Source organism: Calidris pugnax, unplaced genomic scaffold (assembly GCF_001431845.1).
Source record: "Calidris pugnax isolate Ruff unplaced genomic scaffold, ASM143184v1 scaffold233, whole genome shotgun sequence".
Lineage (NCBI taxonomy): Eukaryota > Metazoa > Chordata > Aves > Charadriiformes > Scolopacidae > Calidris > Calidris pugnax.
The window spans coordinates 194777-219177 of NW_015090959.1; the positions used below are offsets into that span (position 1 = coordinate 194777).

General features: G+C 46.9%; 1 protein-coding gene across 2 annotated transcripts in view; it reads left to right on the top strand.

Annotated features, from left to right (window-relative positions):
• LOC106893939 (leucine-rich repeat and fibronectin type III domain-containing protein 1-like protein) overlaps nucleotides 1-21687 on the top strand; it is a 74292-nt gene extending 52605 nt beyond the window's left edge. The window contains exons 1-2 of one of the 2 annotated variants that reach the window (XM_014952293.1): nucleotides 3087-4477; nucleotides 19427-21687. In XM_014952293.1, the coding sequence (XP_014807779.1) occupies nucleotides 3102-4477; nucleotides 19427-19937 (1887 nt within the window). In that variant the 5' untranslated portion in view covers nucleotides 3087-3101 and the 3' untranslated portion in view covers nucleotides 19938-21687. Of the gene's footprint in view, nucleotides 1-3086; nucleotides 4478-19426 lie in introns of those variants that run through there. The other variant, XM_014952294.1, reaches the window with a different exon arrangement.
• The last annotated feature ends 2714 nt before the right edge of the window (nucleotides 21688-24401 follow it).

A 24401-nucleotide genomic window follows, 5' to 3' on the forward strand; every position in this document is an offset into this window, starting at 1 on the left:
TCCCAGGCAAGGAGAGTTTCTGATTATCTGCCTTTCTGTTACATAGTCCATGATTAACTGGGGTGGAAGGGATAAGGAGGGGCAGAATGACTTTAAAGTGGGAGCCAGCATTTGATTGGGATTTAATATTTCGTAGCTCTGCACTTAGTAAGGAAGATAAGTTCTCTAAACTGAACAATAATGGTTTTTCTAACGTAATTCCACTGGTTGCACTAACGTTTGGAGTGGATGAAGCGAAAGGAGAATGACATCTAATAGCTTAAGAAATACCCCCTAAAGTTTAGGTTCAAATATACTGCTTTGGTAAGCAGTCTCCTAAGGAAAGGAGCACAGATAGTTGTTCTGCTGGGATTCCTATTTCAAAGTCTTGTAAAAAAATGGAACTATGTATGAAAACTGTATGAAGATTTTACAGTCGCTTTGGATTTTCAGAAACCTCACATTAAAATGCCCATCCCCGGAGTCTCTTTGAGGAGGAATCTTAGAATCATAGGACAGTTTGGGCTGGAAGGGACCTTAAAGACCATCCAGTGCCACCCCCTGCCCTGGGCAGGGACACCTCCCACCAGAACTGGTCACTCCAAGCCCCCTCCAACCTGGCCTTGAACCCCTCCAGGGATGGGGCAGCCACAGCTTCTCTGGGCAACCTGGGCCAAGCTCTCACCACCCTCACAGAAAAGAAGTTCTTCCCCACATCTCATCTCAGTCTCCTAACTTTTGGTTTAAAACCCTTCCCCCACCACCAATTCCCTGGGCAGCCTATTCTAATGCTTGACAAACCTTTTGGCGAAGAAATTTCACCTAATATCCCAATATTCCTAATATTTTCATCCTAAAGCTCCTTTGGCACAACTTTAGGTCATTTCTCACCTCCTGCTAAAAGCAGGGCCAGCTCTGGACGCAGGGCTGTGTCTGGTCACCTCATGCCAGAACAGAGGTCCCAGAACCTCTCTGAACAACCTCTTTCATGATCCTCATGGTGAAAAGGGTTTCTCCTTGTATCAAGCTTGAATTTTAATTGTATTAATTTCTGCCCCTTGTCATTTCATCTGCCATCATGAACTGTGAAAAGCCGGGCTCCATCTCCTTGATAAACTCCTTGATTATCAAGGACTTTATCAAGAAGGTTCCTCCTGTGGTGTCCACCAAAGCCTTCTCTTCCCCAGGCTGATTGAGCTCTGGCCTCTCAGCCTCTCACACTAACCATTCAGAGGTCTTGGACAGGGTTTGTCCTGGCCTCTCAGCCTCTCACACTGTCCGTGCTCTAACCATTCAGAGGTCTTGGACAGGGTTTGATTGATCATTTTGTCTCTTTCTCATTTACTTTTTACAAAATAACTTTGCAGCGATTTCGTCAGAATTGCATACAACTGAAGATTAGCCTCTAATAAGTGAACGTGTAGCATCGGTTAAAAGGTTTAGACTGAGTTTCATGCTCTCCAAATTGAAGCAATAATAATGTATAAGTCATGGGTTGATTTTAAAATTGAAGCAATAATAATAATGTATAAGTCATGGGTTGATTTTAATAACTTTTTTCCCCTTTCTGGAGCTTTAACAAACTGCTTTCCAGACCCTGCAACTGTGATTCTGTTGACGTATAAGGAGCTCACAGGGATCATTAAAGTAAAACAAAAAAAAACAATAAAAGTTAAAAAACCCAACCACCCCAAACCCACAAACAAACATACACCTTAAGGATCTGTTGACTTAGAGGAAATTGTGCCCTTTTACTCAAAGTCTCTTTTGCGGATCGCTGACTCAGCAGATTGTGGTGTTGTCCCTGGCTTTGTGCTAAACCGAGGACCATGTCTTATGTTGCATTTCTTCTTCTCAAAGGCAGTAGTTGATTTTTTTTACACTTCATTTACTCACTCGATGAAGGAATTGTCACATGAAACTAAAAAAGCTGTGTTCTCTAGTGTACTAGAGCTTATACGTGAAATAAAACTACATGTGCTCTTTTGCAGAAAGACCACTAACCTTCTTTTGGGGTAGAATTTGCCAGCTGGAATTTGGAATTGGGTTGTACCAGAGCACTCGTGCAAAATGTGTAATTTGAGTCTTTTACGTTGCAGATTGGGAGTTTCGGTCTTTGTGGTTGCTTGAGTCACCACACTTAATGCTTAGCAATTTTCCAGCCAGCTGGAGGTAAAGTAGAAAGGAAAATCTACCCTTGGTGTAGCCAGCAAGCACTTCAGATACACTGGGAAGTAACCTGGCACACCCAAGATTTCACAGAGATAATTTCATTGACCAAACCCATGTGCAATTATGAAATTTATTTTTCTAAAGCTGCTACCTGCGCTGCTCAGAAAAAAAAATATATACCTGCTTCTCTGATTGAATGCAGCCTTGCTTTTCAGAAGTGCTTTTGAAGGTCTCTCTCCTTATTTGCTGTAGAAGTTTTAGACCCCTGCCACCTCCTGGGAAAAAAAGCAACCAACCCTTAAAACATGCATTTCTGCAAAGAGCTCACTGCTTGGTATTGGTGAGACTGAGGATGGGCATGTATGAGCTAAAAAAAAGCTGTTGGACATCTATAATGGCCAGAAAAAAGTGAGGGGAGCGTAATCACAAAGTAATGAAGTGAAACACGGGTTGAAATGAGGTTCTGGCCCAAGCAAACAGTTGGACCTGTGCAGAGAACTTTATGTAGATGGTACTTTTAACCTAAAAAAATCCTGTATTTGCTTTTCCCCCTCACATTCCTCTCACCTGGTATCAGCTTCGCATCTTGCTTTGTTCCACCTACTCAAGTACCACCGTCAACACCATGGGTTGTGAAGAGCTGGCAGTAGGTAGATGACCCAGAGCGGTGGTTGGGATGGGCTGTTGCCTTACAGTCAGTCTGAAGCGGTGTCATCAGGAGGAGAGTGGGACTGAACTAGCACAAACCCAGAAGCTCTCAGCTCTAAAAACATCCAAGTTATTATTAGCAGTTAATTTCTTTATTGTCTTGGAAGGTGTTTCAAATTTGCACAGGTGGACTCCTAATGAAAACTTCAATGTAAATCTATTGCTAATGCCAAATTAAATTATATTTACATGGATTTCTTCTCTTTTTTCCCTCCCTTTTTAGGTCTGTTATTTTTCTTACGATGGAAAGGCTGGTTGTCTATCTACTGGTTATTAGCACAGCTGTGAAGGCCATGATGTGTCCCAAAAGATGCATGTGTCAAAACCTGTCTCCATCCTTCACAATTCTCTGTACGAAGACGGGGCTCCTTTTTGTGCCCCCCAGTATTGACAGGAGAACAGCAGAACTAAGGTTAATGGATAACTTTATCACTACACTTAGGAGAAAAGATTTTGCAAACATGACTAATCTAATTCATTTGACACTATCAAGGAATACAATAAGTCAAATCATGCCTTATGCATTTTTTGATCTTAAAGGCCTTCACGCCTTACACTTGGATAGTAATAGACTGACTTACATCAATGAAGATCATTTCAAAGGTTTAATTAACCTTCGGCATTTAATACTTAGTAACAATCAGTTAAGCTATATCTCTCCTGGGTCATTGGATGACTTTATTGAAACAATTGAAGACCTGGATCTGTCCTACAACAATCTCGTTAATGTTCCTTGGGAAACAATTGCCAAACTTTCTAATGTCAATACGGTCAGTTTGGATCATAATCTCATTGAGTTTGTGCCAGAGGGGATCTTCTCAAACCTTCACAAACTTGCCCGCTTAGACATGACCTCGAACAAGTTGAAAAAGATCCCTCCTGATCCTTTGTTTTCCAGAATACCTGTCTACGCCAAGTCTAAGGGATCTCCACTGTCCTCCCTGGTGCTTAGCTTTGGTGGGAATCCTTTGCACTGCAACTGCGAACTCGTGTGGCTGAGACGTCTCACCAGAGAAGATGACCTAGAAACCTGCGCCTCTCCACCAGAACTGATGGGCAAATACTTTTGGTCTATTAAAGAGGAGGAATTTGTCTGTGAACCTCCGATGATAACACACCGAACCCCAAAACTAACAGTGACAGAGGGCCAAAGCGCCTCTTTGAAGTGCAAAGCTGTTGGCGATCCAGATCCCTACGTTCGCTGGATCTCGCCCGATGGGAAGCTGGTCTCTAACACCTCTAGGACGATTTCTTACGAGAATGGCACTCTGGATATTTTGGTTACGTCTTTGACTGACAAAGGCACGTTTACTTGCATAGCATCGAATGCTGCGGGAGAATCGACAGCTCTGGTCGAACTCCTCATTACCCCCTACCCTAACCTGGCAAACAGCACCAACTGCGACAAAGATGCAGAGCCTGGCCCCTCGGATATTCTCATATCTGCCAAGTCAAGCTTTCCAAACGAAACCAAGGCTCAGCAGGAGAAGGCGGTCATGGTGGCGGAGCTGACGTCGTCCTCTGCTCTTATCCAGTGGCCTTCTCAGCATCACCTCCCCGGGATTCGAATGTACCAGATTCAGTACAACAGCTCTGCTGACGACATCCTAGTGTACAGGTAACCCACGCTTGTACCTCCACGCAGTAGGCAGTAGAAGTAAGAAAAAAAAGAGAGCATAGTTTGACATATCCTGTGTAAGGAGAGCTATCCTGCAAGCAGAAGCTGTAAATGGGGGGATGAGGAGACACAATGGCTGCCTTAGACTTTGCTCGTTAAACTACCATTGTCAAGGAGTTACGCTATTAAAACTAATAATACATCTGCTTCCGTGCTGCCTCTTGAGGATCTCTAAACTCTTTACAGACATAATTAAGTTTCATAGTCCAGTTTAATGGACCAAGTGAAGCTGATGAGCAATATCTTACTTGTTAACATTTAAGAAAATTGAGATGGAGATTTTAGTTACATTTTATGCTGATTAACTGTAATTATTTTGCTTTAAAATATGGAGGAGAGAGAAAAAAATCAATATGCCCAAAGTTGCAAGATGCCCAAAGCAACGTTCTGCCTGTATGGATACAGCCTTGCCATGTTATGCCAAACCTTCACCCCATATTAGTCGCTAATTAGTGCATTCTGCCTTTTCTCCACTTTTGCAGTGTCCTGGGGACAAAACTCACTGGTATGAATTGGAGACTACACAGAAAGTTTTAGGTTCTATATTTTTGGGGGTTCCTTGGGAATAACTGCCTGAAAACTGCTTAAGTCTCAGTGGACAACAAGGAGATTAAGTTTATAGCTGCTCTCCCAGGCAAGGAGAGTTTCTGATTATCTGCCTTTCTGTTACATAGTCCATGATTAACTGGGGTGGAAGGGATAGGGAGGGGCAGAATGACTTTAAAGTGGGAGCCAGCATTTGATTGGGATTTAATATTTCGTAGCTCTGCACTTAGTAAGGAAGATAAATTCTCTAAACTGAACAATAATGGTTTTTCTAACGTAATTCCACTGGTTGCACTAATGTTTGGAGTGGATGAAGCGAAAGGAGAATGACATCTAATAGCTTAAGAAATACCCCCTAAAGTTTAGGTTCAAATATACTGCTTTGGTAAGCAGTCTCCTAAGGAAAGGAGCACAGATAGTTGTTCTGCTGGGATTCCTATTTCAAAGTCTTGTAAAAAAATGGAACTATGTATGAAAACTGTATGAAGATTTTACAGTCGCTTTGGATTTTCAGAAACCTCACATTAAAATGCCCATCCCCGGAGTCTCTTTGAGGAGGAATCTTAGAATCATAGGACAGTTTGGGCTGGAAGGGACCTTAAAGACCATCCAGTGCCACCCCCTGCCCTGGGCAGGGACACCTCCCACCAGAACAGGGCACTCCAACCCCCCTCCAACCTGGCCTTGAACCCCTCCAGGGATGGGGCAGCCACAGCTTCTCTGGGCAACCTGGGCCAGGCTCTCACCACCCTCACAGAAAAGAAGTTCTTCCCCACATCTCAGCTCAATCTCCTAACTTTTGGTTTAAAACCCTTCCCTCTCTTCCTAGAGCTGCCCTCCCTCATCGAGAGTCCCTCCCCAGCTTTCCTGAAGCCTCCTGAGGGGCTGGAAGGGGCTCTAAGGTCTCCCCGGAGCCTTCTCTTCTCCAGGCTGAACCCCCCCAACTCCCTCAGCCCCCCTCCCAGCAGAGGGGCTCCAGCCCTCCCAGCATCTCCGGGGCCTCCTCTGGCCCCGCTGCAACAGGTTCATGCCCTTCTGATGTTGGTGGCCCCAGAGCTGGAGGCAGCACTGGGGGGTGTCTCATCAGAGGGGAGCAGAGGGGCAGAATCCCCCACTCATCCTGCTGGCCACACTTCTTTTAATGCAGCCCATGGTGTGGGGGGGCTTTCTGGTCATGTTGAGCTTCTCATCCACCAACACCCGCAAGGCCTTCTCCTCAGGGCTGCTCTCCAGCCATTCTTTGCCCAGCCTGGATTTGTGCCTGGGATTGCCATCCATCCTCCCGTTGTCATGGCTACGAGCTAGAAAGGAAGCAGGAGGACTCAGTGGGGGTAAGCAGGGGTCTCTGAAGAGGGGGTGGGAGGATGCCTTGTTGGTATCTGACAGGGATGGTGAGGAGCTGGCAGGAAGATGAAGCCTCATTTAATTGTCAGCTGTGAGAACATTTGTGACATTGCTGGTTGAAAGAACTGCAAAATTGCAAAAGGAAAGGAAATGTGGAGCAGAGATGTCTCGATAGCTGCAACGGGGGGTTCTAAAGGGATTTTATTCAATTCTCCCACTTCAGAGTGAAGTGGAGCGAGCAAAGAGAGAAGCAGGTAGAGGCAATGGGTGCATCGCAGGCACAGCCAGTAGTATAAGGGGGTTTTTAAATGGTATTTTTGTTCCTTTGCTGTAACAGCTGGTCAGCCGAGCTGACGGCCTTCTTACAATTGCAGCAATTCGTTCACAATGAGTTTTAAACTTTCCAAAGTCTTTAAATTGAGTGACTCGGCAGCTTGTTAATGAATCTGTAGAGCTGAATACTGCTGCTGCCGAATGGCCTTGTTCCTACAGAAGAAATGGGGAAGAACACTATGTTTCTGTGCCCCTTTCTCAGCCTAGATTCCGGTTAACTGAGAGGCTCAGGTTAGTAACAAAACCATAAAATTCCTGATGCTTCAAATCACACAGCAGCAATTTCAAATAATACAATGAAATAAGCTGTAGTATAATGGGCCTCTCAAAGATGAAAATTCATGTGTTCTTGTTCAGTTCCCACAGAGAGTAATCATCAAATACAGATCCTTAAAGGAAGTTTTGTGCTAAGTGAGAGGAATGGTAATTGGGCAGCAATTTGGCATTTGCAGTTATCTGAACAACGGGTACTTCAAGTTACGCTATCAATTCGGAGTGTTTTAAGTTAACCACATTAACGTGTGCTGGAGAAACAGAAGTCCCTGGATTTGTTTGCTGACCCTTTGCATGGGCAAGACCCCTCTCAGACTTCGTGTTTCTGGTAAAACATCCGTTTCACGGGGCCAGTCGTTGACATATGGAGGTGTAAATAGCGGTGTAGTAGCAGACTCAGCTTTGGCCCTGCCAAAGGAGTTTTACAGAAGGTGAAAATCTTCCTTCTTCCCAGAGCACACTGCGTAATTTATTTCTGGCAGGCGATGGCTTGTTGCCTGGAAGAAAGTATTAAGGATGCATCAGAAACCTGCCTCTCCCGTCAAGTTGAGCGGTACCACGGGAAGAGCAGTTGCTATGGCAACTCTGCTTTATCTTGAGAATTTAACCTGCTCCCTCGACTCCTTTATTTTTCCTCACCTTTCCATTTCCTTCTCCCTCTGGGTAGGTATTTGTGGGTAAGTGCGCGTTCATATGTCTCTGTGCTGGGAGCCCGTGGAAGTGAAGTGAGGGGAATGACATTCTTCCTAATTTCCCCTTGGGACTGCAATCAAATTATCCTTTCACGTATGTGGAATAATGTATGTGCCCTGCAGGTGGTTCTGCCGCCTGCCTACACTTGCACATAAGGGCACCAAAATTGCTCCTTGTTGGTCCCAGTTTGGGAGACTGACAAGACAAAGCCACACAGTGCTTTTCCCAGTGGTGAGTATGGAAAGGAAAACAGGAGTTGTGCCTCTGGCCCCGATGGTTTCTCTCTTTTCTGAGGTGAGTCGCTTAATCTGTGAAATAGAAACTATCACCCTGGCCCGTCTCCTGGTGCAGGGGTGGAGAACGGTGAGCAAAACTGGAGGCAGACATTAGTTATGGAGGAGGAAAACTGCATCAGAGTGAAGCGTCTGGCAAGAGGAGTAACAGGAATCCAGAATCAGTAAATTGAGGTGCAGGTAGCAATTTGCGGAGAGCATCAATATTGAAAGCAAGAGCCTTGTTTGTTTTCAGAAGAAAGGTCGGAAACGGTTGCTGTGCAGCCACGTAAAGAGTGAATCAAGAATCCTAATAGCCACTTTGTGCAGCTTTTCCTTCTCTGAGCTAGAAATGGATCTGTATTCTTTAAACAACTTACAGCCCCGATGCTGATTACAGTTCCCACACAATTTGGACTTCACAATGCTGTAATTTTAGTTTAACTGTCGTTGCTCAAGTGTCCTGCCTGGGTTTCTAGTGCCAGTCTTGGGGAAGAGATGTCAGCAGAACTGACCTTTCGATACTAAAATAGTAGTGATGAATATTGTACAAGCTTTAGAAAGCAGTAATTAATCTGGGAGAGAGGCTGCGCTATTTTACTGCTGCTTTGTGTGTACATGTAGATGAAAATGCACCTCTTTTTAATGCTGATTTAGTTCACATGTGTGTTGGTGACAATGACTCCTTGTGTTGGGTTATGAGATAAAAGGCTCATCTCCACAGGACCCTGGGCTGCCTTTCTCTTGTAGCCTCCCTGGGTGTGCAAAAGAGAAGCAGAGCAGCGACTGATGCTCAAAAGGCCCTGAAGGGAACTGCGGGTGCTCCTGTTTTGTCTGTCGGTGCTTCCACAAATGGCCAACAAATTAAAAGTTAAAAAAAAAATAAATAAGTGATTCTATAGTTCTGAGAGAGGCTGGATAAACTTCAATTTGTACCCCAGCTGATAAAAGCAGCAGATTACTAATGCTTCATAACAATCTGAGTGATGTCCTACTCAATTAGAAGCTGGATCTCATAACATCAAAGGCAATAGTCTCCTAAGCATTGAATTTAATCTTTCATAGCTGGTGATCATCTAGCTTTAATTAGCTGCAACTACATGCTATAAATTAGAAGATGAGTATTTAATAGTGATGCTTCTCTATAGATAATTGAGAGACTATATATTGCATAAAACTGCTGATAATATGCCCTTGTTTTCTCTGTTGAGAGAAAAACTTAGAAATTGAGAGGCTTTTAATATGGAGTACAAAGTAGCGCTGTTTAAAGGGCAGAGCTGTCACTCTTGGGGAAAAGGTGATGTATTGCCAGATCAATATAGCAATGATTACATCTGTTGCGTGAAAAGCAGTTGGAATCAGCCACGCTACGTCTGCTCAAAAATTCTTAAATTAGTTCAGCGCCGTGCAATGGAAAAGCCTCAAGACCAGGCTGGATTTCAAACGGTGAGGTTTGAAAGAGATTTTGTAGCTCGCTACCGGGCGGGCACGTGCCGTAAGACTTTGTGTTTCCTGTCGGGGTGCCCTCAACACACCGGCATGGACACGGGTGGGGAACGTGCCTCCCAACCGGTGGAGATGCCGTGTGGGCGTGCAGCCACTGCCATGATTTTGGAGCGTGCCGGGATTGCCGTGGCTATCCAGCAAGTCTGTGCAGGAGCGGTGGCTGCTTTTCAGGAGGAAATCTTGGACAAGTGGCCATGTTTGGGTTTCTTCCCCTAAGCAGCGGCCATTCCTCAAAAAGGAAAAAGGGGCTGACCTGCTGGAGAGCAGCTCAGTGGAAAGGACCTGGGAGTTCTGGTGGACAACAGGATGCCCATGAGCCAGCAACGGGCCCTTGTGGCCAAGAAGGCCAATGGCATCCTGGGGGGCATCAGGAAGAGGGTGGCCAGCAGGTCCAGGGAGGTCATCCTGCCCCTCTGCTCTGCCCTGGGGAGGCCCCAGCTGGAGCACTGGGACCAGTTCTGGGCTCCCCAGTTCCAGAAGGACAGGGAACTGCTGGAGAGGGGACAGCAGAGGGCTGCAAAGATGATGAAGGGCCTGGAGCATCTCTCTGATGAGGAGAGGCTGAGGGACTTGGGGCTTTTTAGTCTGGAGAAGAGAAGGCTGAGGGGGGATCTGATCAACACCTATAAATACTTCAAGGGAGGGTGTCAGGGGGATGGGGCTGGTCTTTTTTCAGTGGTGCCAAGTGACAGAACAAGAGGAAATGGGCACAAACTGGAACATAAGAAGTTCCACCTAAACATGAGGAAGAACTTCTTTCCTGTGAGGTTGGAATAGCTCTTGAAGAGTCTGCCCAGGGAGGAGGTGGAGTCTCCTTCTCTGGAGACATTCAAACCCCCCCTGGACACATTCCTGTGGGACCTGCTCTGGGTGGACCTGCTTTGGCATGGAGGTTGGACTAGATGATCTCCAGAGGTCCCTTCCAACCCCACATCATTCTGTGATTCTGTGGAACTTCCTGTCGGGGTGCCCTCAACACACCGGGCTTTGCTCGTGCACTTAGGGATGGACACGGGTGGGGAACGTGCCTCCCAACCGGTGGAGATGCCGTGTGGGCGTGCAGCCACTGCCATGATTTTGGAGCGTGCCGGGATTGCCGTGGCTATCCAGCAAGTCTGTGCAGGAGCGGTGGCTGCTTTTCAGGAGGAAATCTTGGACAAGTGGCCATGTTTGGGTTTCTTCCCCTAAGCAGCGGCCATTCCTCAAAAAGGAAAAAGGGGCTGACCTGCTGGAGAGCAGCTCAGTGGAAAGGACCTGGGAGTTCTGGTGGACAACAGGATGCCCATGAGCCAGCAACGGGCCCTTGTGGCCAAGAAGGCCAATGGCATCCTGGGGGGCATCAGGAAGAGGGTGGCCAGCAGGTCCAGGGAGGTCATCCTGCCCCTCTGCTCTGCCCTGGGGAGGCCCCAGCTGGAGCACTGGGACCAGTTCTGGGCTCCCCAGTTCCAGAAGGACAGGGAACTGCTGGAGAGGGGACAGCAGAGGGCTGCAAAGATGATGAAGGGACTGGAGCATCTCTCTTAGGAGGAAAGGCTGAGGGACTTGAGGCTTTTTAGTCTGGAGAAGAGAAGGCTGAGGGGGGATCTGATCAACGCCTATATATACTTCAAGGGAGGGTGTCAGGAGGATGGGGCTGGTCTTTTTTCAGTGGTGCCAAGTGACAGAACAAGAGGAAATGGGCACAAACTGGAACATAAGAAGTTCCACCTAAACATGAGGAAGAACTTCTTTCCTGTGAGGTTGGAATAGCTCTTGAAGAGTCTGCCCAGGGAGGAGGTGGAGTCTCCTTCTCTGGAGACATTCAAACCCCCCCTGGCCACATTCCTGTGGGACCTGCTTTGGCAGGGGGATGGACTAGATGATCTCCAGAGGTCCCTTCCAACCCCATATCATTCTGTGATTCTGTGACAGACCAATGGAAGTCCAGAAATACAGGAGCCATGTGACATATGTAAATACAGGGGATCACATGACTTTTCACTATTTGGCTTTAATTTTGGTAGCTTTTTTTCCTTGTCTTGCAGCACAGCAGGTGACATGGCAGTCCCTGGGGTTCTTTGGGGAGTTTCTCCTTGGAATCCTCTTCTTCAGGTTTCCCTTTATGGGGGAAAAACCTTCTGTTCTCACAGTTGACTTTGTGCTGAGTTAATCAGGATTGCCCTTACAAAGCTGGATTCCTCACAGCTCAGAGGTCACTTCTCCATTGTCATTCCCCTCCTTCCCACACCCACATGGTCTTCATTAAAAGCTCTGGGGTGGTGTAACCGCTTACCTCGGCACCAATCACTGCTGGAATATGGCTTAGAAAAATAATACCTTGCAGATGGATGGTAATGGAGGGATCATTCAAATGAGAAATACCAATATCTTGTTTCTCAAACAGTTAAGATGCTGTGCTGGTTTTGGAGGAGGAATACATAGAATCATTGAATGGAAGGGACCTTAAAGATTGCCTAGTTCCAACCCCCCTGCCCTGGGCAGGGACACCTCCCACCAGAACAGGTTGCTCCAACCTGGCCTTGAACCCCTCCAGGGATGGGGCAGCCACAGCTTCTCTGGGTAACCTGGGCCAAGGTCTCACCACCCTCACACCAAAGAAGTTCTTCCGAATATCTCATCTCAATCTCCCCTCTTTCTGTTTAAAACTGTTCCCCCTCATCCCATCACTCCCCAGCTCTCCTATAGGCCCCTTCACATACTGAAATGTTCTATAAGGTCTCCCCGGAGCCTTCTCTTCTCCAGGATGAACCCTCCCAACTCTCTCAGCCTGTCCTCACAGCAGAGGGGCTCCAGCCCTCCCAGCATCTCCGTGGCCTCCTCTGGCCCTGCTCCAACAGCTCCATGTCCTTCTGATGTTGGTGGCCCCAGAGCTGGACATGATGTTCCAGGTGGGGTCTCCCCAGACCGGAGCAGAGGGGCAGAATCCCCCCCCTCGCCCTGGTGGCCACGCTGCTGGGGACACAGCTCAGGGTGTGGGGGCTTTCTGGGCTACCAGCCCACATTGCTGGCTCACGTGGAGCTTCTCATACACCAACATTCCCATTTCTTTTTGTAGTGTTGATACAGATGTTGTTTTTTTTTAAATACTATGAAAAAAAATCAATTGCTGTCATTGCCTCTTGAAAATTCTGCCTTGATTTGTGTAGAAGCTCTATAAATAAGAAACTTGACATCAATACTTCATCACTGTTTGTATCTTCTGGTGCATGGTCATTTAATTTCCAGACTGTAGCATCAACCATGTGAACATAATTCTTTTGAAAAAAAAATGCAGCCATCAGCCCGGGTTCAGTAAAGGTCTAGGATATTCTGCTGTCTTAGAGTGGTCGTTGTTATTGTTGTTGCTTTTCCCTTCACAGATGTCATAGATCGCATTTGGGTCTTAGTGGGTGTTTGTGTGAAAAAACAGACTCTGCACCAATTGCTTTTTAATCCCTTTAATCAGCCGAGTAAAGTGGGTGCTCAGGAGTTTGTTGACAGAATGGGTTCAGAAAAACCTCCTGTCACTGGGGTCCCTCCAACACCTCCAATTCCACATCCCTTCCTTTCGCCCTCGCCCTTCCCCTCCCAACCAAGCAGCTGAAATGGCAGAAAATAAATTCTGCTTATCAAACCTTCACAATGGTAGTGCTGGACTGGGGGCAGAGGGGTTGGCCAAAATAAAAGTGATTAATTTGAGGCAGTCTGGCCACAGCAGTACATCTTTTGATGGGGAGCATCATTGTCAATTAGAGTCCAAACAAAAGACTCCATCTCTGTTTTCCAGCCGCTTGGTTTATTTTGTTGTTGTTGTCAGTGTTGTTGGGAAATGCTTCCAGTCTCACAAAATAATGTTTTGTCGGAAGTTTTGTGAGTGGATTTCACAGTTGAGCTTTCACCAAAGGGCTTTAGTGTTACTGGCTGACTGCAGATGGCTCGGGAAGCGCTGGCATGGATCAGGGTTTAGAGATGTTAGTTCTCCTGAACCAGTTGTGTTAACACTGCTCTTTTAAATGGTTTAAAGATAACTGCTATTGATCCCTTTGAAAGATGGTGCTTGTGGGCCAGCACCAGGTAGATGCAGACTCTGTGGCACTAGAGAGAAAAGAGTATAGGATACTTTCAGCTACGAAAAGTGATTTCACAAAATATGTCTAAAACCCACAGTTTCAGCAGCTTTTATAAATAACGGGAAGCAGGCTCGTGGTGAAACTCTAATGTAAATGAAGGGCTTTTGGAGAAAAGGCTGATGGGTAGTTATTGTGAAATAACAATGTTTCTCATAGAATTAAAAAAAAGACCAAAACCGCCCCAAAAGAATAGCTAAGTAAAAGGTATTGCATGCCTGGAGATTTGAGAATATCCTGGCAGACATCCTTTTTTGGTTTCTCTATCACTATTCTGAAATGTCTTTCATGCAAATTAATTATTTAAGTAAATGGCCTTGATTGCTGCAAGCTTTGACTTTGAGATGGAACAATTCCACGGAGAGGCTGATGGGCTTTACCCTGCTTAGAGTCACCGTGCCCCTAAATCCAGTCACTTGGGCTGTCAAGGATCACGTGGCATCTACTGAATGTGTCTCTCACAAACCCACAACCTGGTCAATGGTGCTTAAACCACTGTTGGGTCAAACTAAGTGCTAAGGGAGATGTTTGCTCTGAAGATGCCAGGCTCTAAACTGTACTCTGTGGGTTCTGGTGGAATGATGAATGATTCATTCATTTATAGAATTACTGAAATAAAGTAAATATGGTACAGTGAAGACTAGACTTGACTGCAGAAGGAAATGGAGAATGGCTGGAGAGCAGCCCGGAGGAGAAGGACTTGGGGATGTTGGTGGATGAGAAGCTCAACATGACCTGGCAACATGTGCTGGCAGCCCAGAAACCCCCCACACTCTGGGCTGCATCAGAAGAAGTGTGGTCAGCAGGGTGAGGGGGGGATTCTGCCCCTCTGCTCCACTCTGGGGAGACACCCCCCCAGTGCTGCCTCCAGCTCTGGGGCCACCAACATCAGAAGGACATGGAGCTGTTGCAGCGGGGCCAGAGGAGGCCACAGAGATGGTGGGAAGGCTCGAGGTCCTCTGCTATGAGGACAGGCTGAGAGAGTTGGAGGGGTTCAGCCTGGAGAAGAGAAGGCTCCGGGGAGACCTTAGAGCCTCTTCCAGTCCCTCAAGGGGCTCCAGGAAAGCTGGGGAGGGACTCTTGATCAGGGATGGGAGCCATAGGATGAGGGGGAAGGGTTTGACACTGAAAGAGGGGAGATTGAGCTGAGATGTGGGGAAGAACTTCTTTGGTGTGAGGGTGGTGAGAGCCTGGCCCAGGTTGCCCAGAGAAGCTGTGGCTGCCCCATCCCTGGAGGGGTTCAAGGGCAGGTTGGAGGGGGCTTGGGCAACCTGTTCTGGTGGACTTCCCACCCAGGTCCCTGCCCAGGGCAGGGGTTGGACTGGATGGTCTTTAAGGTCCCTTCCAACCTGAATGATTCTATGATTTTATGATTCTCTGAAATGTTCTGCAGGCATAAGTGAGAAAATGTGCAGAGGTTAACTACTGACATGGCCGTGGGCAGATTGCCTACTCAGTTGTGAGTTGTCCTTACTCATTTGTAGAGGTTTCCTCAAAACTTCCTAAATGTGCCAAAATAGCTACCTTTCCCAAGAGACTGTGAGTCTGTGAATAACTGCTCAGCCAGAGAAGAAACCTTATCTCTTACCTTGTCAGGACTATACGCTTCTCCTTACTCGTGGTACTGAAAATAGCTTTGTATGACTAGAAAAGCTGATAGAAATCAAATATATATTTGGTCATATTGAACATTTGTGCAGAAGATTTGTACATGAGATCAGAAAGGCCTTTGTTTAGAACCTCCTCTTTTTGATGACAATGACTAAGAGTGTTTCAGCAATAGCTGGGCACGCTGAAATGCAGTGCGTGCTGTACATAGCTTTCCATTGTAATTAGTCAAATTTCAATACCAAACTCTTCTTTGAATAATCCTAACAGTAATGAACGCAGAAAGTTGAAGGAAGGAAAGTGAGTCTCAAAGGCTGCTGAATAAGGCAAATAATATGGACATTAAGCTAGAAAACAGTACTTTGCATAATTTCTGCAATTACACCTCCCTCTCACAGATGGGCAGACTGGAAAGATGCTTTCTGTATGTTTTTTCTTTTCAATTCCTGTTCCTTAAGCTGGTCTTCTAAACATATTCCTTTTGCTTAGCTGGTCTTCTAGCAGTGCCTTCTTCTGCAGAGCGTTATCTGTGACATCTCTTAATTTTTTGTGTATAGTGCCCTGGGGTTCGGTGACAGTTTTGTTGATGTCAAGCAATTTTAGACTCTGTGCCATGGTTAGATGTATTTTTCTGGGAGGCCTGACTGATTTCAAAGCCTTTTAGTCCTGAAGGCAGACAAATAAATTCTCCATCTTCTCAGTCGCATCCCTTTGTGTGACAAGCAAGAATCTGCTTAGTTTTGGCATAACGTCGTGCTTGGGCTGAGGGAGGAATGCAATCCAGTCTGAGTCACGGTGTTCTCTTGCCCTATTTGGTCACTATGAAATGTGGCTGAACAGAAGACTGAAGAGTTAATTACGTATTTGTCTGATAATTGAGAATGGTATAAGATTTAGGAAGGCGGATGTCAAGCCAGGGAGCAAACCAAGCAGTGCCAGACCTGCCAGCAGAGCATTGAGGGCCACCTTCACACAGAGAATGTGGGAGAATCACCAGCTGCAGGCTCCCAAAAATGGTACCTGGAAAAGCAAAGGACCGATGAGCTCCTTTCTGGAGTCCTGGTCCGGTGAGACAACACAACTTCGGTGTTTTCTTTGACAAGGTGTAATGGTACGTAATGACATTGGTGAGTTAAATTTGTGGAAGAAAGGACAATGGTAAGAGGTAATGGTTTTACACTGAAAGAGGGGAGATTGAGATGAGATCTGGGGAAGAAATTCTTTGCTGTGAGGGGGGTGAGACCCGGGCCCAGTTTGCCCAGAGATGTGGCTGCCCCATCCCTGGAGGGGTTCAAGGCCAGGTTGGACAGGGCTTGGAGCAACCTGGTGTGGTGGGAGGTGTCCCTGCCCAGGGCAGGGGGGTTGGAACTCAATGGTCTTTAAGGTCCCTTTGAACTCTAACCATTCTATGATTTTATAAGAAAGGAGCACAACATATTTTGAGGATTCAGTGCTCAGCTGGTGTTGGAGATGTACAACTTCAAAGCAGCAATCAGGACAAAATGTTTGTTCCATGAAGGACTGCTTGCAGGAGAGGGAAGGGATGAGTCTGTTGATGCTTGCAGCTGGCTGACCTCATTCCGCATCGCCTGCCCTCTGAATGAGTAATGGTGGCCATGATTTCAAGGGTTTGTTCTGCTGGTCTAATGTTGGCTTAAATTTCTCATTATGTACACGCAAGGAGTTGTTTGGGTGTTTCAATTTGAGAAAGGAATTTTTGTGTACTTCCCTGGGGTAGTTCTGTGGGGAGTGGTTGACATGCTGGAATGAAGGGATGTGCCATCCAGAGGGACCTGGACAGGTTGGAGGTGGACAGGTGGGACTGTGACAGCCTCATGAAGTTCAACCAGGCCAAGTGCAAGGTCCTGCCCCTGGGTCAGGGCAATCCCAGGGACAAATACAGGTTGGATGGAGAGTGGCTGGAGAGCAGCCCTGAGGAGAAGAGCTTGGGGGTATTGGTGGGTGAGAAGCTCCATATGAGCCAGCAATGTGTGCTGGCAGCCCAGAAAGCCCCCCACACTCTGGGCTGCATCCCCAGCAGCGTGGTCAGCAGGGCGAGGGGGGTGGGATTCTCCCCCTCTGCTCCGCTCTGGGGAGATGACCCTGCAGTGCTACCTCCAGCTCTGGGGCCACCAACATCAGAAGGACATGGAGCTGCTGGAGCTGGGCCAGAGGAGGCCCTGGAGATGCTGGGAGGGCTGGAGCCCCTCTGCTGTGAGGACAGGCTGAAAGAGTTGGGGGGGTTCAGCATGGAGAAAAGAAGGCTCCAGGGAGATCTTAGAGTCCCTTCCAGTCCCTCAAGGGGCTCCAGGAAAGCTGAGGAGGGACTCTTGATCAGGGAGGGGAGCCATAGGACAAGGGGTGACGGTTTTAAACTGAAAGAGGGAAGATTGAGATGAGATATTGGGAAGAAATTCTTTGCTGTGAGGGGTGGTGAGAGCCTGGCCCAGGTTGCCCAGAGAAGCTGTGGCTGCCCCATCCCTGGAGTGGTTCAAGGGCAGGTTGGAGGGGGCTTGGAGCAACCTGTTCTGGTGGGGGGTGTCCCCAGGGGCTTGGAACTGGGTGGTCTTTAAGGTTCCTTCCAACCTGAATGATTCTATGGTCCTATGATCCTTCCTCTCAAGTCCTCTTTTTCCTGCTTGTAAAGATCTCAACTCAGCACCATTCTGTGGAGGTCGTGAAGCTGGTGTTATAGATTAAGGCTGGGGCAATAGTAATGAGTGGCAGTTTGGTAAATTAAAATCAGACATTAGGGGGAAAATACCTACTAGGAGGGTAGTTTAACACTGGAATGGTGCCTGGAGAGCTCCTGGAAGGTTTTCAAGGCAGAAGTGTGGTTGACCTTATCTGCTGTTTGTGACAGGACTGCTCTGCTTGGGAAGCTGGGCTAGAGAACTTGGCATGGTCTCCTCTGTTAGTGTTTCTATGACTCTGTGATGGTGCATGTACATTGACAAGGGAGCGTTTGTTTTCCCATAGTCACAGAAATTCATTTGTTATAAATGAAGTGGTAGCAGCCATGTGTTTGAAGAATGTTCTTTTGAAGGTGTGGCTCTCCTTTCTCTGTATGGTCCGTTGTATGGGATGCCCCTTGATCATACCATTGTATGGTCCATAGTCCCATGGATGACTGCCTGGAAAAGACTGTATGACAAGTGGTTAGTCTTCTCCACTGATTAGTCTTCTCCACCACCACCACCTTTGTGGCCAAGAGAAGGCCACACTCCCACCCACTGATAAATGGATGTCATTTCACTGACTCCTCTGCAGCCGTGCTACTGTACTGCAGTGAGGAACCTGAGCCAAACATGTGGAGAGCTGGTCTCCAGTGAGATGTTGTGATTCGTATGGTCATGACCAGTGTCTGCCAGAACTTGTAACAGAGCACATAGTTCTTCTTTTGAAATCCTTCTCATCTGTCGGTTTAGTACCAATGATAAAGGAATATTTGGAACCAACGTTGAACAATCTCAATGTGAGAGTTGCATCAGGGCAAGGAAGTCAAACCATCACAATATTAGGGTTCCAGCAAGGTAAAGAAGTCAGTACGTGTTGTTCTTTGGCTTTCAAAGACACTGCTTAGTTGCAGGTGCACATACATTGCTCTGATCGCTCTTACTGGTCACCTGATTACAAGCCACTGAGCACCAGTAAGCTGTTAGAAGATGGAAATAAGGTTAATCTGTAGACCAAAGGTTTGAATTTGCCTCTTTCCCTTGATCTTAAAAATGTGCTTCCTGTGGATGTAAAATTACTAAAATACATTTTTTAAAGTGTTGCATTTTATCCTTTCCTGCCAACCAATTCCTTAAGTATGTTGCTTCAGTTCCTGGACGTTTTTTGAAAGGCTGATGGTAATCAATTCTGCATAGGGCGTGTTATACCCTTCTCTGCTGAAACTGGGGAAATATAAGCTAATGCAGATCAAAACAATAGGTCAAGTGTGACTTCTCCGCTGCCCATTGGTAAGCGTGTGCGCTCTAGTCCATGTTTGGTTGAAATGGCCGAGGTAAAGATATTGTCATTGCTAAAATCTGTATCTTCCATCCCTACCGAGTAACCCAGGGAATGCCAGCCTTTTGCTGCTTGCTCTGGTGGCCACCTTCACCTTCTGCTCTGTTCATTTCCTTACAGTGGCATCAACAGTCAAAGAGCTCTCCTTGGGCTCCATCAGCTTGGATGTTTACTGTACTCATTTTCTCTTCCAGGATGATCCCAGCTGCTAGTAAATCCTTCTTCTTGACTGATCTGGTTGCAGGACGTGAGTACGACCTCTGCGTTCTTGCTGTTTATGATGATGGATTGACATCTTTGACCGCAACCAGAGTGATCGGATGTGTGCAGTTCACAACCCAGGAAGAGTACAAACAGTGCCGATCCCTTCATGCCCAGTTTCTTGGAGGAACCATGATCATCATTATTGGGGGTATCATTGTGGCTTCGGTTCTTGTTTTCATCTTCATCCTCCTCATGAAATATAAAGTCTACAACAACCACCACAAAAATAAAACTACTAAAGTGAATAACGTCTGCTCTCAAACCAATGGAAGCCAAAGTGGCTCGATGGCTCGATCCACTTCTAAACTTTCGGAGAGGCGGGAAAGTTTGCACCAGGAGTGCTCGGGCTCTTCCATCAAAGGGAAAACTGTTGTAGATTTGGATTGTGAAAAAGTGACTCCAACCAACACAACCTTTTTAACAACTGATGCGTTATCTTAGTGGCCATTTGATGGAACAGGACACACCAAGGTGGTATTGCTTGAAACATTTTAATGCGAGTGGTTGTATTTTAAGCTTCACTACTATTGTCTATTTTTAAGATCAGATGGTTTAAAAAATATTTTTTTAATCTGTATACAGTTCTTGCATTCTTAACTATTTTGTTTCAATATATTAAATATAAGTGTGTGATTTACAAGATTTTTTTACTGGTTCTTTTATAGCATACACCTCTGGTGTCAAGGCAGCAGCATAGCTAAATTCTACTAGGTTTGTCTTTGGTGAAATGCACTACTTTTTCATTTGGTTACCGACCAGCAGCAAAATCGTTCTCTCAGGATCCTTGGACTTCCTTTCTCACGGCAGAGTCACTTTGCAGCTTAAACTACTCATCTCTTCAAGGAATGATTTGTTATGAAAATTAACTAGCTTTGCAGTACCAAGTTATTTTTTGCTCTGGGTGTGTTGTATACGTGCTGCTCACAAAAGAAGTAAAATTAGTAGAGGTTCCCCATTTAAAAAAAAAAAAAGTACTCTTTCAATTTAAAAGAAAAAAAGATAATTGAAAGTACTTTAGCATATTCTCCTAATTATTCAGTGGCACAGAAATATGAACTTGTATTGTTTGCTTTGTAACAGAAGTTATCTGTTGAGACTGTGCCTTTGAGAAACCTCCTCTGGTTCTTGGTAGTCAGATCTGCTTTTGTTTGGGTGGGAAGAAGACCTGATTTTGTTTTTTCTAAACTGTCAAACTTCACAAACTGGTTGGAATGAGATGTGTTTCACTGTGCACATTTTTGCTATGCTGAAGACCATGCCATGGCCTCACCCTCCAAAAGCATACTGCTGAAGGTTTGGTTTTTTTTTCCTTTTTTATTGATAAATTGGTTGATTGAAGACCCACAGATTAAAGCTTCTGTGTCCTGGGGCACATTGCACTCTCTCACTGTGACACTGCATCTTCAGATGGCTTTTATATCAGTCTGATTCCTGTAATCCTGCATGAAGTGTAATGTAAGTGGCTGATTGATAGATGAATTATGTGAATGTGTCTGGTCAAGTCATTTTAATGCAGCATCTTGGATAACGAAATGTTCCTTTTGTTTCAAGGGATACAAGATGGGCCCAGAGTTTAGGTTTTGAAATAACTTTTATGAAGCCTGCGGGGAGCTGGTGACCTCAACGAAACAGTGTATACCCTCTGCCATCCTCCTTGGTTGGGGATGTTTGATGTTGTTTTGATGCCTTTTACTAAACCTCAAGAAAAGGAATGTGAAAGCAATTGGCAGGAGAGGCTTGCACGCCGCGTGCCTGGCTCGTGTCTTTTAAGGCGATTGTGTCACAACCTAGCAATGAACAGAGAAAAAAAAAAAAAAAAGTATTTTTCCTAAGATTGTCCCTTTAATACACTCAAAATCCTTTTCCTGTTTGGATATGAAAGAGTGGACCAAGGAAAGTTACCTGGCAGACAGCCAAAAGCTGTTTAACTACACAGCAATTAAGTACTCTATTTTAATGTAGTTACTCTCACTAACTGCCAAAGTACGAGGCATTTTTTTTTTTCGGATGTGTCTGTGATGCGCAGATTTGCTGAGGCCTCCGTTCTGTTTTAATTCTCAAGCATAAATGGAGGAAAAAGTAATTTGAGGGATTCCGTTATTAGGTGTATTGGTGCCAGTAAGGTAAGACCGTGCAGCTACAAACATGTTAGTTTTCTTTTAAAAAAAAAAACAAAACAGCAAAAACTGTATGTGCGACTGTGCAAATGGATGCTTCTTGTTGGGTAGATGATGGTGTCTGTGCTTTCCAGGATTTTCCTCTGGCTTCTGCCTGCCTTCCAGGGATGCAGGCTCATCACTGGCACTCCCAAGGTACCACCACCTCAACCCGCCTGTGGTCACTGGTTTGAAATTGCTCTTGCAATCCCCACCTCTTGCCGGGAGGAAATTCGTTCATCTTTGGCCAGACACAAAGTTCAGTTCTGGAATTTAAACACGGTTTTCGTAATTAGTGCAGCCTGATTGCTATGAGTATCACGAGTGGCTCAACCCACCTGTACATTAAATCTGTTTATTGGGACTATTTCGCCATTTTCTGCCAGTAGCAATTTCTGTCATGCCCTTTTCTTTGGTTCCTGCATATGAAAATGTTGCGTTGCTGAGCAGCGTCAGGTGGGGTTCAGGGGCTGTAGTTGCAAATGCTGTATTTGGACACCCAGGAGCCAATGTGGGTATCACAGCAGCCCAGTACGTGGGCTTCGCTTGGCCCATGGACCACAGGCAGACGCAGGGTGTTAGTCCATGCTGTGGCTGCTCTTCTGCCCAGTTCAGGGCCACAAGGATGATGAGGGGGATGGAGCGCCTCTGCTACAAGGACAGGCTGAGGGAGCTGGGGTTGTTCAGCCTGGAGAAGAGGAGGCTCCGGGGAGACCTAATAGCGGCCTTCCGGGACCTGAGGGGGCCTACAGGAAGGCTGGGGAGAGCCTGTTTACAAAGGCCTGTAGTGACAGGATGAGGGGCAATGGCTTTAAGCTGGAGAAGAGCAGATTTAGATTGGATATTGGGAAAAAGTTCTTTACTGTGAGGGTGGTGGAGCACTGGAACAGGTTGCCCAGGGAGGTGGTTGAGGCCCCATCCCTGGAGATATTCAAGGTGAGGCCTGAAGAGGCCCTGGGCCACCTGGTCTAGTTGGGGGTGTCCCTGCTGAGTGTGGGGAGGTCAGACTGGATGACCCTTGGAGGTCCCTTCCGGCCTGGGAAATTCTATGATTCTATGATTCTCAGGTTGTCCATCTTACTGTTAGGGGAAGAGAGTCAAACCAGTATGACCTGTGCTAGCATCACCCTTACCTGCATGAACCACAGGGACATGCTGGATTTAAGTATTTCTTACTTGGAAATGGTGCGTTTGGAAATGGTGCTTACTTGGGAATGGTGGCTTTGGTGCGTTTCTCCAGGTTGTTTTAAGAGGTTGAGGCTATTGGGGAATGACTCTTAACTCTGTAATAGAAGCATAAAAATGTGGAAAGCAGCAGGAAGATGATTCTGAAGCAATTACTTCTTCAGAAAGACTGGGGGGGGGGGGGGGGGGCCTGCACTCTCTCCCTCTGACACTGCATCTTCAGATGGGAGGAAGGGGGAATTACCCATAGAAAGTCCCAATTGCCCAAAGGAGGTCCATAAAGATGCTGGGAGGGCTGGAGCCCCTCTGCTGTTGGGACAGGCTGAGAGAGTTGGGGGGGTTCACCCTGGAGAAGAGAAGGCTCCGGGGAGACCTTAGAGCCCCTTTCAGTCCCTCAAGGGGCTCCAGGACAGATGGGGAGGGACTCTGGATCAGGGATGGGAGCCACAGGAAGAGGGGGAAGGGTTTGACACTGAAAGAGGGGAGATTGAGCTGAGATGTGGGGAAGAACTTTGGTGTAAGGGTGGTGAGAGCCTGGCCCAGGTTGCCCAGAGAAGCTGTGGCTGCCCCATCCCTGGAGGGGTTCAAGGGCAGGTTGGAGGGGACTTGGAGCAACCTGTTCTGGTGGGAGGTGTCCCTGCCCAGGGCAGGGGGTGGGATTGGATGATCTTTAAGGTCCCTTTCAACCCAAACCATTCTATGACTGAGGACAGCGCTCCAGCTCAGCTCTCCACCGCAGCCCCAGGAGGTGTGCAGGTTCCAGCTGCTGCAGAGGGGTGAGTGGGGGGTCCTGTTGGTCTGGGCAGGGCTGGTGCCACCGAGCGCACCCTGCTCGAGGCCAGCATCAGGCTGGCAGTGTGGGTCCCATGGGTGGTGGTCATGATGCTGCCTGAAGGCTGGGGCTGCTCAGGTTTGGTACCATCCCCAGAACACCCTCACCCGAGGATGGAGAGAGCAGAAGGGACCCAGGTCCTGCCCCGGGGCACGGGCAGCGAGGGGCAGCGGGGCGGGCAGGGGGCAGCGATGTCATGGGGCAGGGACCTTTCCTGCCCATCTGCAAGTGGGTTTCACAGGCAGGGGCACCAGGGGCTGTCCTTGCTGCCAAGGAAACCCCGGGGCTGAAATATAAACAGATTTAATAGAATAAGACTAGATAATTAATGTTTATAGTACTAAAGAATCAATATTGATACTGATACCAATATACAAGGATCACACCCATCCCGTCCCACCACCAGAAGCTGGTCACTCCCAGCAGGGACAGCTGATGTGGGACCCTGCGAGCGCTGCGGCTTGGGGAGGAAGAGAAAGGCTCAGGGCTCCAGCACCAGGGCAAGGAGTTCTCAGGGTGGCAGCCATCCAGGGAGAGAGAGAATTCCTCAGCAAACTTTGTAATTTCTATTGGATGTGATGTTCACAGTATGAAATAATCCTGTTGGCAGCTTGAGTCAAGTGCCCAGGTCTTGCTCCTCCTCATCCCAGCAACCTGGTGAGCTCGAAAACACCGAGACCTTGAAACTCACACCCCACAGCTGGCTATAAAGGAAAGATTTTCACCAATTCA